The sequence below is a fragment of the Nymphaea colorata genome, chromosome 10, assembly GCF_008831285.2.
Source record: "Nymphaea colorata isolate Beijing-Zhang1983 chromosome 10, ASM883128v2, whole genome shotgun sequence".
Taxonomy (NCBI): domain Eukaryota; kingdom Viridiplantae; phylum Streptophyta; class Magnoliopsida; order Nymphaeales; family Nymphaeaceae; genus Nymphaea; species Nymphaea colorata.
The window spans coordinates 21,898,588-21,914,479 of NC_045147.1; the positions used below are offsets into that span (position 1 = coordinate 21,898,588).

Sequence of the window (15,892 nt, forward strand, 5' to 3'; positions counted from 1 at the left end):
TTGCCTGCTAAAAGAATGATTATAATTAAAGAGAAGTACGTTGAAATAACATGTTGATATTTTTTAAGACACTTAGGGGTAAGTGTCCTCACATAAAGTAAAGAAAAAGAAATTTATAATTTTGTCCATCTAATAATTGCTTAACAATTATATTGCATTTGTGCAAGTTGAGATTTGAAATTTAAGGGGTCTTTGATGGTTTGAAATTTTGATTCAAGAATTAAAATTTCAGAACATAATTCCTTCTCAAACTAAAATGAAATAAAATTCTAGGTTTTCTAGTTTCCTAATTCCAAAAACCAAATACTATATTTGTTTAATAATTCCAAGTTCTTAAACAATGAGCATTTTAATTCTAAAATTCATTATTCTAGCACTCATAAGCTGGCGTCTGGTATGTGCATCTTATATAATGTTTTAGTATGATTGTGAGCCCTTACAATGAAATTTAGGGACCCAATTCGGGTATTCATCTAATTTAATTTTTTAGTAGTAAAAATCATCTAATTATGTTCATTAAAACGAAACAATTGAACAAATGTTTTATGAATCCACTCTAATATTTGAGTAGATTCCTAGAATAGTCACAGTGTTCTTAACCATCCTTTTAAGTATTCTAGTTCTTTAATTTACAATTACATTCTGTCACCATATTCCTTCGAAAGTTTAGAGCAAACACAAGACCAAATTCCCTTTTTTTTTTTTTGCTTAAGATAATTTGACATATATTTTTAAACAGACGTTCATTTAAAAATAAGTATGTTTGAATTAAGATGAGGCTTGGTTGGTGGAACGCGGTGGCATTTTGGTAGTTGTTGAGCAAGGATGAGGGCAACAGTTCAGTGTCCCCCCTCCCTCCCCCCGAGTTTTCCTTCAAATAAGCGCATGCAGCCTCCTGCTCTGCTCGCGGGATTCCTTCCTTTCTCCTCTCTTCGCTCGATTTTCTGCTGCAAAGAGAACAAAGGAGAAAATTTCTCAGCCCTACGACTACGATTTCCTCCCTTGGTCATCCTAGACGGCTCATTGTTACTCGTTTCCTTATTTTCTTATCCTGTTAATACTTCTTCTCCCTGGATTCTCGTTGCCCATCGAGTATCTAGCAGACATCTGTCTGTAAATTATCCTGAATTCTCTTTTTCTGGATATAATCAGTTCCTGTTTGCATATTTAGATATTTGGATTTTCCTTTCTCGGTAAAGTTGGAGCTGCGGTTTTGTCCTGTATCATTTGCAAAATACTTTTTCTTCTTGGTGATTCTCATCCTTGACTGAATCCCATATTTTCATTATAAGATAACGAAAGAACCTGGTTTATTCGATTTTAGGAGGATTTGTCTTTGATTTTTCTTTGAGAAAAGGGCTTCTCTCTCCCTCTCTTTTTTAAACTGGGATTTTTTCCTGAAATCAGTGATATTGAACCCAGGGGTCTGATTTCTTGTCATATCAAACGGGTCGGGTTTCCTGATTTTTTTTGAAAGGAATCATGGAGGTTTCGGTGATCGGAAGCGCGCAGTTTCCCGCCGGGAGAAAGAACTCGGCACTTTTGAAGTCGGATCTCGCCGGATGTTGCAGAGAATTGGCGCCTTCCAGGAGGGACTTGAGTTCAATCGGGTTCGGTTCCGCGGGGGCCGGGGGAAGGCGGAGGAGGGTGGCTGGAGTCTCTCTGGTGACGGCCACCAGGGCAGAGATGGCCGTCGTTGAGAAGGCAGCCGGCAAGCGTTCGCACGATAAGAAGGTAAAAAATTTCGATCTTGGTGTCTGTTTCTCTTTTCATGTTAGCTAGTCCGTTTCTCTTTTCATGTTAGCTTAAATCTAGTTGCTATGTGAGGGGTTTGCTTCAGGATTGCCCCCTTTGTTGCTCCTTGTAGTCAGAGGAGTGTCTTTATAAAACGCTATAGATTTTTTTCCTCCTGACTTTTTTTTCGTAGAACTTTCCCCCTGTTCTGGTGATCAGGAATAGACTCCAGATTTTTTCTTTATTTTTGCCAAGAAGATTTATCCTTGCTCTGTTTCTTCTTTGCAGCGTGGTAAAATTTTGTGTTTTTGTTGGGTAGAAGGCCCGTTACTTTCCGCCAAATTCGGGATATGTCGATAATGACTTGTCTTTGAAATGACGAGATTGTCCGTCCACCTTCACTATCCCCCTTCGACGCGTGAGACTTGTCGTCTCGCTTACTCGGAGGCAATGAAGTTCAAATGTTTCTTTTTTTTCCCTCTTTGTTTTTTTCCTCCCACGATTTTCTGTTTTTCATTTTCCTCTTAGAAAATTCTAATGGTCGACAGTGAAGATCCTTCTTCATGTAGTATGGCTTTGTTATCCTTGATATTTGTTTTATGCCCTGAGCTAATCGATATTTTTGGGAACAAGGTAATAAGAAATTTTAACTGATACTTACTCCTGAAATGAATAAAATCTCACAGTGATTATATACGTGAGGTTAGGCTTCCTATGTTTCGTAAGAGGCCAAAGTGGTCTTCTAAGACTTTAATGGAATCCATTCGGGATGTTTACAACTAGTATTTGTTTGGGTCTACTGGCTTTGGTGGGTAGTTTTTCTTACGAAGTAGCAACTTGGGTAGTTGTTTATTGGTGGGATAATTAATTGTTGTGGTGCAAGCGCCTCTACAGATGTTTGTTTTCGCTTCCATCTGTCAGTTCCTTTTTTCTTCTCTGTGTTTCTGCAAGCGTTTGAAGGAAAAACTTAGATATGAACCCTCAGAATCCAACTATCGGTAGCCAATAGAGGAGTAAATTTTGCAATAAAATGATGCTAGTTAACTCGTAAATTTCAAACTGATCAGCTGAAGAGTCTGGCTTTGAAGGTTTAATAACGCGAAACCGATTCAAGTGTCAACTTGTTTGATTTGGGTTGAAGTAAATATGTTTCCTTCAGTTCATGGAGACTTGAAAGTAAAAACTAGTTGGAATTCAATTCCTACCATTTAACACGGCCCTAACTCTTCTGAACGTTGTCACGCAGAGTGGTCGAACTCCGTTTTACGTAGCACTTCCTCTTGATACAGTCTCGCCCGACAACAACTTGAACCATATGAAGGCCGTCTCCGCCGGATTGAAAGCTTTGAAGCTGCTTGGTGTTACGGGTGTGAGCGTCCCAGTGTGGTGGGGCATCGTAGGGAATGAATCTGAGGGAAAATTCAACTGGTCTGCATATCAATCTCTTGCTGAAATGATCCGTGATTCCGGGCTTAAGCTCCGGTTTTCTCTCTGTCTCCATGGTAGACCCAACATCTCGCTTCCTTCGTGGGTGGTTAAGATCGGAGAAAGCGAACCTGATATTTTCTTCAGGGACCGCGCCGGAAAACGGTACATGCACTGCTTGTCGTTGGCAGTTGATGAGCTTCCGGTACTTGCAGGGAAGTCTCCGATACAAGTCTATGGAGAATATCTTTCTGAATTCAAGTCGTCGTTCTCGAGCCTTTTAGGCACCACAATCACGGTAAACATGATCTGCAATATTGGATGAAGAACAGTCTCTCTTATTTGGGTTCGACTGTTTCTGTCGTCAATGGCTGTCCTTTTTTTTTTTGGTCTGAAATTCGAATTTTCTAACAGGATATCTCAGTGAGCCTTGGCCCCGATGGTGAGCTTAGGTACCCCTCATTCCCGGAAAATCGACGCGGCAAGATTCAGGGGGTCGGAGAGTTTCAATGTTATGACAAACACATGCTTTCCAGCCTGAAGCAACACGCTGAAAGTTCAGGCAATACTCTTTGGGGTCAATCCGGACCTCATGATGCGCCTAACTACAACCACTGGCCACACACTAACAACTTCTTCAAGGACTCCGGCGGTTCCTGGGAGACACCATATGGTGATTTCTTCCTCAGCTGGTATTCAGGCCAGCTGATTGACCACGGCGATCGCATCCTCTCTCTCGCGTCACAGGTTTTCGGCGATAGCGCAGTCACCATCTCCGGCAAAGTCCCGCTGGTGCACAGTTGGTACAAGACTCGGTCACATTCTGCTGAGCTGACCGCAGGATTCTACAATGCTGACAGAAGAAACGGCTATACCGCCATTGCCAGAATGTTTGCCGCAAATTCAGCTACACTAGTGCTGCCAGGGATGGACCTCTCTGATGCTCATCAACCATCTGAAGCGCTATCAAGCCCGGAGTCCGTAATCTCGCAAATAAGAGCGGCTTGCTTCGAGCATGGAGTGTCATTATCAGGGGAAAACACATCAGTTTCCGGTATACCAGACAATTTCAGTAGGATTAAAGAGAACCTTAAGAATGACCAGTGGAGCTTAGATACATTCAACTACTGCAGAATGGGTGCATACTTCTTCTCACCGGAACATTGGCCAAAGTTCACAGAGTTCTTCCGGGGGTTGGAGTTGCCTGAAAAAGATATTGATGACCTCCCAGACAACGAGCAGAAGCTCTCCTTCGTTGGGGCTGCTCAGTCAGAGAAGACATTGCTGGTGCCAGCATGAGCGGATTCTCAGTCCTACTCTTCTTTGGCGATGTAAATATTTGCATATTATACTGTAGCTGGTGATACTCGTGTGGCAGTTAGGCTCATTTCGGGAAGTTTGTTCCTTGTTTCTATAATGTAGAATAGAATAATGTATGTGATCCTCCAATTATATTATAGCCAAATATACTTAAAGTAGAGCTTACAGTGAGGGGATTTCCTAATTCTGTATGTTTGTATTTTCTTCTGTTTTTTATTTTGTTGATGACTAGATTCGAGGGTGGCTTCAGTTAAGAGTCCACAAGCTTGATTTCAGCAAGGAAAATTAATTAGTAGAGGCGAACTTCAGTTAGAATCAGAAACCTCCGATGAGTTCCAAAAAATTAACGATAAATTTGCTATTATTTATGCCCGCTCTGTTAACATAATCCAAGCTGCTTCATGGTCTCTTTCTCTCACAAACTCTCCCAGTTCTTTGAATGCGTGTAATCAGGGATAACTCGTTCCTGACAACTACAATTCAGAGGACCCAACTCCTTGTGTGACTGTGTCTCTCTTCTTGCCTATTGTGGTTGTCAAAGATATAAACCCTCCAACTTATTAATCGGTACAGAACAATTCTCTCTATACACCTCCCAGTTCCACTTTGTTTCTTGATGTAAAACCTCTTGGTGCTCTTCCTTCTAGGAGAATCTCTTATTGGCAGCGATGGTGCAGAAAACAGTTTACTAAGCTTTAGTAAAAGTTTATGGACGAAGTTCGTGTAGGATTAACGGATAGTTTGATAACCATCAGCACGAATAGTCAAGTGTCTTTTTCCAACGCAAAGATTCGCTATTATACAAAACAAAATTTGGCATTTTTCTCGATAAAACACATGTTTGTCTCTGGCGATTGCCGTAAACTCTTACCAAACAGTTCACAAAGCATTTGCAATTGTGGACTTAAAAGGTGATTGTGCATAAACTTGTCCATCAAACGCTTCCTGGATCTGAAGATGCACATAGAGAACGTCAACCCTTGTCAAAAAGAACACTTCCTCATTTAACAGCAAAGAACCAGGTCTTCATTTCTCTTTGAACTTGGAATGGGCACCATTTGGGTATGATCAGGCAAATTTCCGACGTCCTCCCTAAGAATGTCTTGCAATCTAGCCAACAAAAGCTCGGTTCACTTGGGAAATTAGCTAGATTGAAGACCCTTAACTTGCAGGAAGTTCAAATTTAAATAAATTGCCAGAGCCATGTGTAACTTAGCATACCGTATACGTTAAATAAAGAAGCAAAAACTTGCAAAAGGAAACAAAAACAGGGACCCTAAAACCAGTTTACCGGTTAGCAGTACGAAGGGGTTTTGTGGCACAAACGCCACAAGCGCATTGAGATAGGAAATTTTATCGTGTTCCCAGTCACTTTCCCCTGACAGATCAGGTCCAACTGGCCCTTGACAAATTGCCATCACGGATCAAATCCTTTCGGTAACATGTCCAAAAATTGGGTCCACCCGGTGTCCTGACCATCCTCCTGATGGCATCCACTTCTCCATTTGTTCTCCATATTGGGATTAGACATTTTTTTTTTCATTTTCAATTCCAGATTTTGAAAGTTATTTTGAACCACACCTTCGAAGAAAGGGATAACCCCAACTCCAAGCATCCAAAATATCAGACTTTAAAAAGCGCCAACATCTTGTCTGAAGTTCTATGGTTAAGTCACTGGAGGCCATCTTCTGACTCTCTTCTTTTACTGCAATAAATCAGACTGACTAGGTAAGGGCTTCTTCTATTTAGAGTCGACCTTTTTAGTTGCAATTTTAAAAATAGGGCTCCATTTATGAACTTTCTGTTTAAGAACTTGCTTTAAAGGGCAACAGCCAAACAAGGGCCTCAGTCAAAATTCTGCATTCAAAAAGTGGTTTTTCATTCTCATAGAGAAAAAGGAAAAAGCGAGAGCCCCTGCAACTCCACCTTATTTAGTTCTTAACGTGAGTTAAAAGGCGAGGGGGTAAAGGTGGGGCCCTGTTTCATGGTTATCCACAAGAGCGTTGCCTATATCAGAAAACTCAGAAATGTGAGGATGTTCATAACAAGGTTTATGACCAAAAGGCGAGCTCATAAATTAAGGAAAATCCTATCAGCAAGATAAGAATAGACCCTAAAAATCTCTCTCTCTCTCTCTCTGTGTGTGTGTGTGTGTGTGTGTGCGGCCATCCAAATTGTAGATGAGGACGACCATGTTGATGTTCTTCCAAATCATGGTAGTATATGGCTCGCTTTCACCGTGCATCACATTCATTTCTCTAAAATTAGACTACTCCAATGAGAACTGCAAGTTCAAATAGGAGACAAACCAACAAAAAGAGTATGAAAGCAAGAATGACATGAAAATACAATTACAACTTACAACCCTCACTGTTAAATGAAATCAAACTCTTGCAAACCTGTCCAATTGAACAGAGAAAGCATACAGTTGGAACTCCAGGAATTGCCACACAAGCTGATCATGGGTCCATCAGCACAGCAGCCTGAGATACTTCCAAAGGTTATGTACACACACAAGTGCATGTGCCTAAGCATGCACCAATTTCCAGAAACTATATAAAAAGGTGGTGTCAACAGTCAACCTGGAGCACATCCGTTGGTGAGAATTAAGGCCACGTGCCAAAACCTAAAATTATACAAAAGTTGCCCATTAAGATAATGAACCAAATTCTAAAAAGATGATGACAATGATCCCAAAAAATATTCTCAATCATCTGAGGCATTCCAGCACCATCATGCTCACATAATCAAATCATATCATATACAGAAGAACAAGACAATCGTTTTCTGCTTTATTCAGTTTTTGTTTTGAATTTATCTTTTGTGAAATTCAAAATGTATATATATAATGTTTAGCAGGTTTTTCTTTTTAGTCATTAAGGATGATGAAAGTGATGGGTCTGCTGATTATTCTGCCAACTAAACATTATTTCTAGTAAGTCCACCGGATGTAAGACGGGGGGAGAATCCAAGTCAGTACTTGTTGCTTACAACCAAGCATGTAGCAGAAAGAACAAAATTATAATGAAGCACAACACAGTTGACAGCTACTTAAAGAGCTTGTCAACAAGTGGCAAAGTATACACTTAGGGGCCACGATGTTGCAAGAACCTTCTCAAAGCAAATTATACATTCTTATCAGAAGAAAAACTTCTTTCAAGATAAAGTAAGGTTCGTATCTCTTGCAGAAACAAAATAAGCCTCTATTATAACTCATGAAATACAAGCATCCGAACACTTATAGATTATTGCAGGCAGGCAATCTTTCGGAAAACAGATGAAACAGTGCATATTTACCTTTTACTCACAAGCAATCTTGGTATCGAAACTGCTGAGGCATATTGCGAAGGCCTGAAAAGCAGAAAGAGGGTACCTATAATCCATCGTGAATGAGTCTTTTGCCACTTTCCCAAACTGCAGGAGAACCTTATCATGCTCATGAGTAACTTGAGTGTTTTCAAGTGATGCGACAAGCTGGAAATTCTTCACTGAAGCAACAGTCACACGCCCACGAAAATTCAAGCACCAACATTGCAGCTGTTCATGCCATCTTGGTGCTTTATTTTTCAAACTTAGCATTCCATCTTTTGCACTATTTCGACTAGATAGTGGGCCTGAGAATGAACTTTCTGAGTGAATAGACTTAGATCTGAAAAAAGGATATGATGAGAAGGAGTCAAGGCCATTGAGCAGAAACTCAGTCTGTGTTGGGGCAACGCCACCAGGTTCAATTGCTGTTGCTGGAATGGCATCCATAACACAATGCATTCTCCTTGGTCCCCTGGTTTTTAGAATTGAACATGTCAACAATTTCAAGAATATGAACCATTGAATACATCTAAAGCAAACAATAAAAGCTATGACCTTTTAGCTATAACGAAAGATGACCATTGACTGCACAAAATATTGTTACTTATGTGATTTTCATCACGGGAAAAGATTGCTCAATTAAAATGTTAAAACTCTGAAAACTTTTAAACACTAAAAAATTCAGCTATCTTTCAAGTGTCAACTAAAAACGGGCAGTGGATCCTCTAAGCGACAAATGTTAATTTTGCAAGCCACAAGACAAAAAATGCAAAAATCTGGCAATCAGTAACAGGAACTTTCAAGTAAATAACACATAAGGTATTAACAATGACCAAACCACTTGAAAGGAGTAATTATTCTGCTTTCTCCTTTCATTTAGTAGATAGATCTGAAGTTAGTTTTGTACCTGGCACCTAGGACGTTCAACTCATAAGAAATATGGGCAATAGTGTAATTCCCAGCTGGAACTCTTGGAGAGACTTGCTTCAAACCAACCAATCGTGTTGACCGGCTCTTTGTCACCACAGCTCCAGCATGAGGAGGTTGTGCATCATAGACAGTAAATTTTGTGCCCAAGAAGTTTGATCTATCAACATAAACAAGAGATGTTAATTCACATTCACCGAAAAAGACTACGCTAGATAAAAAAGAAATCCACACCAGTAACACTGATAAAGTTCTTCAGCAGAGAAACCAGCCCATTGGTCTTCAGTGAAGAAGGATTTTGATATTAGAACTCACCTCAACTTCCCTATATAAGTACCGCTTCCCTTGGACATATCCCCAGCATCTAAAGAAATAATATAATCAGTGTAAGTTGGGCGCCGAACCCTCCTTGCTGCAAGAAGAAATTTACCATTTTCCGCCAGTGCTGTAAAGTGTAAACAATCCAAAACGGATATTAGTTCAAGATGAAATTTTATGAAAATCTTGGAACAGACTGCTTCGCTGCTTTACAAAATGCCATTAAAAAGCTTATTAGAAACTTTAGACATGTCAAGACCTAAGTACAGGGAAAACCACATTAAAACCAGTATAATAGAAAAAACTTCAATAAAGGCAACAGTGACTGATGATGTAGTAAATTAAAAAGACTTGGTAATTTAGAAAAGGTTAAAGATAGATTACTTTCAGTGAGACCAAGGTAGAGTCGATAGGTATGAGCAACACGATCCCTCTTTATATAACACTGCACCATGGCATCTCTTGGGCCAGGCTGAAAAAAGCAAAATCACTGATTTCTTCAGCACATATGAAATAACAGAAAAACAAAAGATGAGGTGACACCCATGTCATTCATGCAATTGTGACAGAAACTTTGCTGATAACCATCAAACGACAATCACCAATGAGAGAAGTTCACAGAGCAAGTTGCACAAAATGCTCACTCAAGGCCACTTGAGTTCACTTCAAAGTTTTCAAGAGATGATTGATAGATTGCTCAAAGATCGATCTAATCATCTAATTCAAAATCATCTTCGTCTTCATACCACAGAATAGCTCCTGGGACCTCAAATTTACATAAAAAATAAAGGCATAGATAACCTAATTCTAGATGTGGCTTCTGACATAACCGACAAAGGAAAACCTCCAACATTGCATATTGCCAATACTTCATTTTTTAAGGTCATCAGGTCATCTCTTAATTAAGAAATATGAAAAGAAAATACCAGGAACATAATAGTTGAGTCCAAAGATAACAAAAAGAGATAATTTCCGAGGTACTGCCCAATAGAACATCTAAAGCTAATGCAAGTATATCTTGAAAACCAAGGAAGTTAATCCAAGGCTTATTCTCTCAATGGTGATCAGAAATGGGCATTGGAGTAGGCTATAAACCATCATTAACTGAATATTAAACAAAAAGGATCTCAAAGAAAAGTTTTAAAAAATTGAATACATACTGTTCAATGTAGCAAATGTTGTTGTTCAAGAAATAAAAAGGCTTGTTAACGGTACAGGAACACCAACATCAGTTGTTCTTTCACAAACCACTCAAAGCAAATACCTCACCGCTTCCTAAGCCCCAAGAGATTTATATTTGGTTCTGACTATGGAAGACTAAACGGGCATGATTAAAAATGAAGATTCGCATCAAGATCGAAGTGCTACTCCAACAAACAGTGGAAAAATAAGCAATCACATCCAGTCGAGTAATGTGTTAACAAGTAAGAACAATCCGATGCATTTAATCAAAATGACCAAGAGCAAGCCCAAAACCTCCTTAGCTACCCAAACGTTGTTCATCTCAGCAAAACACAAGAAACAAAATCAGCAGCCAAAATTTTCTACAAAGAACAGACAAACACAATGGCCTTTTGACGGACCTGCTTCAAAGATATTGGGAAAGTCAGCTTCCCCGATATCTCAGGCGTCTTGACGATTTCCTTGGTGATCTCCCTCCAGCTCCTGCAGACCCCGGCGCAGGCGATCACGTGTTTTCTGGGCGGCCATGTGTCCTCAGCTGCCTCAACCCTCAAGATCACATCCCTCAGCAGCTCTGGCGGCATATTAGCCCAACAGCTCTGCTTATTAGGGCCCTCATTCTCGCCGTGGACGGAGTCTCCGCCACATCCCGCGCTCCCGCCGTGTGCCTTAGATCTTGACCCATACCCCAACCTCACTTCAAAACCCTTCCTAGACATACTCCCAAGTTCACCCTTCATTTCTTGAATTATACTCCGGAAAGACATTTCCGTTTCCCACTCCCACTTCCTAAGCGAATTCTCCTTCAGCAAACAAAATAAACACTTTAAATTGCCACATTTTTACAATATCCCATCCCAATCGCTTTATGTACAAAGTCACCACTATTCCCCAGAATCCACTGTAATGTACATAAGATCTATCTGGGGGAGAATAGACATAACTAACTGCCAAAAAAAGTAGATATCGATACAACAAGTCCTAAGAAAAATCTACAAGCCGCTAACCCTCCTGAGCCAAACAAAGCAGAAAGAACCAATCACTGATCAAAGTTCGCAGCAGAAGCCTTCAAGCAGCTCAGTGTTCAGTCGGATCATTCGTTCTGGAGGCTCAGCAGCACAAAAAAGGAAAGGATTTCGCTTGCAAACGACGATTCCTTCATTCCGGATACCCCTGAAGGAGGCTAAACACAAATTTTCGGCCGAACCACATAACCAGAAAGACAGAAGCCAAATTCGAGCTAATTTCTCCTGTTTTCACTCAGAGAAGCTGATGACACTGCAACAAGTTCGCAGCATCAACACATCCTCCACCTCGCACAGAGAGAGAGAGAGAGAGAGGAGAGAAGGAGAGCTTTAGGGTTTCCGACCAACCTTGGTTTATTGCGGGCGTCGTTTTGCTCATCCACTCTGCTACGTGGAAAAAAATATATTAAAAGGAAATGGCAAAAAGACAGGAAAATGGAGAGGGGATGGCTTGTAATAACAGAGGCTCTCCATCATTAATTGCCGTTTTAACTTTCAGCTTAGTTTGTAATTACCTTTCCATCTGAAACTTTTTCTTGAATGACTAGAACCGTCCACTACTTTTCTCTTGCAGTTCTTCGTGGTTTTTCCAACTTAACGCCTCCGGATGCCATACGCAGGAAGGAATATCCAGATATTTTGGAAACTTTGTTCATACATCTTGAAAACAAAAACTGCCACCAACTGTTATCTTTCACATTTTCTGAGATAAGTTATTAATTACATTAGCATGATAATAAATGTTCACAAATTATTATAAAGTGAAGAACTTTACTTTTCCATTGGCAGAATTTTCTACCAAATTTAGCCAAAAACAAGCATCCACGCTTCGGACTTTCAGTATTAATCAACTCAAAAGCCTTGTACCAAAAATTGTTGGGATGGGGAGGAAGTTTTTTGTTGTCGGAGATTTATAACACCTAAAAGTTTTAGGTGAGTAAGAGAAGTATATCATCCTATTTTGCTCAACTAAGAGCCGAAGTTCTTAGTAGGGGCGGAGCAAAGTGGGGTAGACCCTTTTAACTTTATATATATATATATATATATATATAAACTTTAAAAAAATTTACAAATTTGAAAAATAAGACCTCAGTATCGTAGATCACCTAGGATATTAGGTCCATTGTAATCAAACGCCTCCTTTCCTTTCCCATTGACGTGAATTAATTATTGGTGATCGGATGGGTGGGCCGCCATGATGTTAATGCGTCACAAGAGTTGGATGTCACATTGCCCAAACACCTCTCGTGAGTCAAACGCTACAAAGATAACATTCAAAGGCGAATACTTCACATGCCAAATTCATAATCTACCATTTCCTGTTGGCATGCCCAAAATAACGATATAGTTGAATTTGATAAAGAATGTATGACTGACTCTAAAACTAAGAAAAAAAAAATGTAAATTAATATTAGATGATGAAAATTGTCCATCACTTACTTTTCATTATTTTTACTATGAATTGTTCATCATAATGAATCGCATGACTGCCAAAGTCGCCATTTAATTTTTTTTTTAGTATTTAAGAAGTTTGTTAGGACCGTGATGACTTAAGGTTGAGGGATGGGATATATATATATATATTAGATTTCAAAATCATCCTTCTTTTTCTTCTTATACCTCACAGTTTTTATGACTGCAAGGATGGATTTGTTTTGGTTGAATAAATTTTAAGGACGAATTTGGACGGGGGTAACAGATTTTAAAATTTAACCAATAAATGAAAAAAAATTACGAAAAAATCTTTTTTTCACACTTTTTCAAAATTAACTGTCTGAACAAGGCAGGAACTCACTTTCGTACGTTTTTTCTGAGAAAAATCATAAACATACAGTTGGTCTCCCGCACTTCCGTAGTAAACAAATCAATAAAATGGACACAACTAGTCAATTTTTAGTGACTATACAAACGTCAATTAATGATTCAATATCCAACTTTTTGAAACCTAAATAGTAAGATTTTTTTGTTTTTTTGCATTTTCTTTTTTCAAATTATAGATTAATTGCGAAATATTTTGTGCGTACGCGTGAGAATACTCCAAAAAACGATGTGCCATTGTGCCCAATTAACTTTTGGCTGTCCCCTGTGCTTGTTTGTTTGTTTGTTTGTTTGTGTTTGCATGTGTGCCAACACCCGTGAGGGAATTTTCAGAATGAATACACACGTGGCACAAAAGATAGGAACAAAGTATTCTTCTTAATTCTCACATACATGCATTTTTTACACGAAGGTAAGTTTTAAATCATATATCTGAAACATCAAAATTAATATTTTAATGTCTGAAAAAATCAATATCCCGTAATGTGCCAAGTTTTATGATTTGAAAATTCGTTTTCTATGTACAAACTAGTAAAATGATCTGAAATATCACTTGTATCAAATAAATCGTTTTGACCATTTTTTCAAAAAAAAAAAACTGCAAGTACTCCTTTTATATATATATATATATATATATATATAATTGACGGTGATGCTGGCTATTGAGAGTAACCCCACTCACTCATGAGCCTGATTCATTAATAATGGATAGTTGAGAGAAAAATAAGCAAAAAAGTGTGATGGGCATTTTAATTATTTAATAATAGTTTACACATTTTTTCTTTATTTTTATGTGAAACTTTCATCATGATAGATCAAACGACCCTAATGAATAAGCTGAGTGATTTTGAATAGCCGATTCCCCATTCATTGAATATATATATATATATATATATATATATATATATATATATATATATATATATATAATGCTAAAATTACCGGGAAAACAAAAAAAAGCAATTGAGATTAAAGATATTGCTACATTTTTCCAATAGAGATCTGTGGCTAGAGGCTGAAAACATGAAGAACAATCAAAGACAGGGAGCCATGTTTTTGTCTAATGCATTGAATTTGTTGAATGATTCTATGAGTATTGTGCTCAAATACTTTTTGACGAGACCTGATTTGAGAATGGGAGCAGCAGAGAAAAGAAAGAGATGGGAAAGGAAGTAGTAGTGGTTATGTCATGTTAAAAGGTCAACAAGCATGGGCCATCCTCATAAACACCTCACAGTCCCAATCCAGAGAACCCACTTGACTACCGCTGGAATTTAATGCTTTCCTCCTACTCCTGTAATGTAATCTACTCTCCCACTAGCATTTCTCTTTTCTTTTTCTTTTTTTTTTAATAAAAAAATTATGAAATTTGAAAAATTGGATGGCCATTTCTCGTTTAGACTTTGATTTGTCATGGTACCACTTTAATGCTTCGTAATTAGTTGCAAAATGCATATTATTTCACAAAAAATGCGTTTAATTGACAGTAAATTTCTTTTTGCTTGAAGAATGAAGAGAATCTATTCATGGCGAGGAACAGGCTTCTTTTTCTTTCTTTTTTGGGGAAAATTACGAAGACGTGGAAACAAAGAAAGAATCATTTCTTTGGATTTTCACTGTGAATTTCAGGATAAAATTCATGAAGCTGCCTGTACATACGTAGACAAGTGTACCTACCATCTTTGAAAAAGCTACATTTCGTTACGTTCTTCTTTCTTTGTTGTTATTTTTATATATAATATAAATGTTTTACCTACTACATCGAACCTACTGCACGTAAAGGCGTCGTTGCTAGTAAAATCATTAAATTGACCCGTGTTTAGTCAAATCAATTTGTCACTATTGTTTGACGACTTTGACGTAAGGCAAAGTTTTTTTCAAATCGAAATGTTACTATTGTTTGATCTCTTGTGGATTGATTTGTCAATGAAGAAAGGTGGGGAATATATTTATCGATTTCCAACAAGTGAGGGGTGTGTCAGAAAAATAAACCTAAATTTTTATAACAAAAAGCTACATTCTCAAGACATGTAGCTCTTTGTAACAATCAAAAAGGAAAAATGAAGAAATTTTGGCTTTCTTTGAAATATTTTATATAGAGAACTTATTATAATTTAAAAAATTAAACAGATATGAGAGATTGTAGAATAACTTACATTATCATACGACTAAATCTAAGACGGCTCTTCTATAAAGGCAAAATTGGTACCAGTTAAAAACATCTCTGCAAAAATGATGAAAATGTCCCTTAAATTATAGTAAATATAAAAATCTTGGATTCTAAGAGGAATTGGTGCCAGTAAATATAAAAAAGTTTACAAGTCAAACGTAAATGTCAAAAAGCTCAAAAGTACCAGAAAAAACTTGGCTTCCCTTTCAAGCAATGAAAAGGCAAAAAACCGAAGCTTCTTTTTCAAGCGATCCCCTGTAAAAGGAAGAACTAAAAAAGCTAAAGGCTGCTTTCCAATTACAATTTAGAAGAAATTACACAAAGGCACAATGAGCATTTCAATTTGTTTCTTTTAAGCTGTCGGTGCCACACGACTTTCATCCTCTTGCTATTATATGGTGAATTTCTCGTCGATTTTATTTGGTCTCAAATTCTGTTTAGGTTGAAATAGATAAATGTTCTTGTTTTTTTTTTTTTGCTTCTCAAAAAAAATTGAATTTGGAAGCCATAAACGTACTATGTTTTTCCTCTCCTTAATTAATACACCGAGAACAAAAAAGAAAACGACGAATATATATATATATATATATATATTTGGTAACTCTTGGGGTTTATACTCAATCAGGATAAATAATCCATTGATTGTCTTATGTAACAACTTATC

General features: G+C 38.0%; 2 protein-coding genes across 4 annotated transcripts; one reads left to right on the forward strand and one right to left on the reverse strand.

The window, feature by feature from the left end:
- Positions 1–909: 909 nt before the first annotated feature.
- On the forward strand, positions 910–4,646 carry LOC116262720 (inactive beta-amylase 9-like). The gene is made up of 3 exons (XM_031642206.2): positions 910–1,734; positions 2,981–3,457; positions 3,574–4,646. The coding sequence occupies exons 1-3, from the start codon at positions 1,483–1,485 to the stop codon at positions 4,456–4,458; spliced, it is 1,614 nt and encodes a 537-aa protein (XP_031498066.1). The 5' UTR covers positions 910–1,482; the 3' UTR covers positions 4,459–4,646.
- A 2,156-nt stretch (positions 4,647–6,802) lies between these two features.
- LOC116262457 (tubby-like F-box protein 3) lies at positions 6,803–11,616 on the reverse strand. 3 transcript variants are annotated; one of them, XM_031641860.2, is made up of 7 exons: positions 10,617–11,616; positions 9,418–9,505; positions 9,031–9,160; positions 8,696–8,875; positions 7,853–8,260; positions 7,062–7,105; positions 6,803–6,962 (listed from the first exon to the last, which is right to left on the reverse strand). In XM_031641860.2, exons 1-7 carry the CDS (start codon positions 10,980–10,982, stop codon positions 6,853–6,855), a joined length of 1,326 nt encoding a protein of 441 aa, XP_031497720.1. In that variant the 5' UTR covers positions 10,983–11,616; the 3' UTR covers positions 6,803–6,852. The 3 variants fall into 3 exon arrangements, with proteins under 3 accessions (XP_031497720.1, XP_031497722.1, XP_031497721.1); XM_031641862.2 differs by having other exon boundaries at positions 7,777–8,260; positions 10,617–11,613; XM_031641861.2 differs by having other exon boundaries at positions 6,803–7,105; positions 7,777–8,260; positions 10,617–11,612.
- Between the last annotated feature and the right edge of the window lie 4,276 nt (positions 11,617–15,892).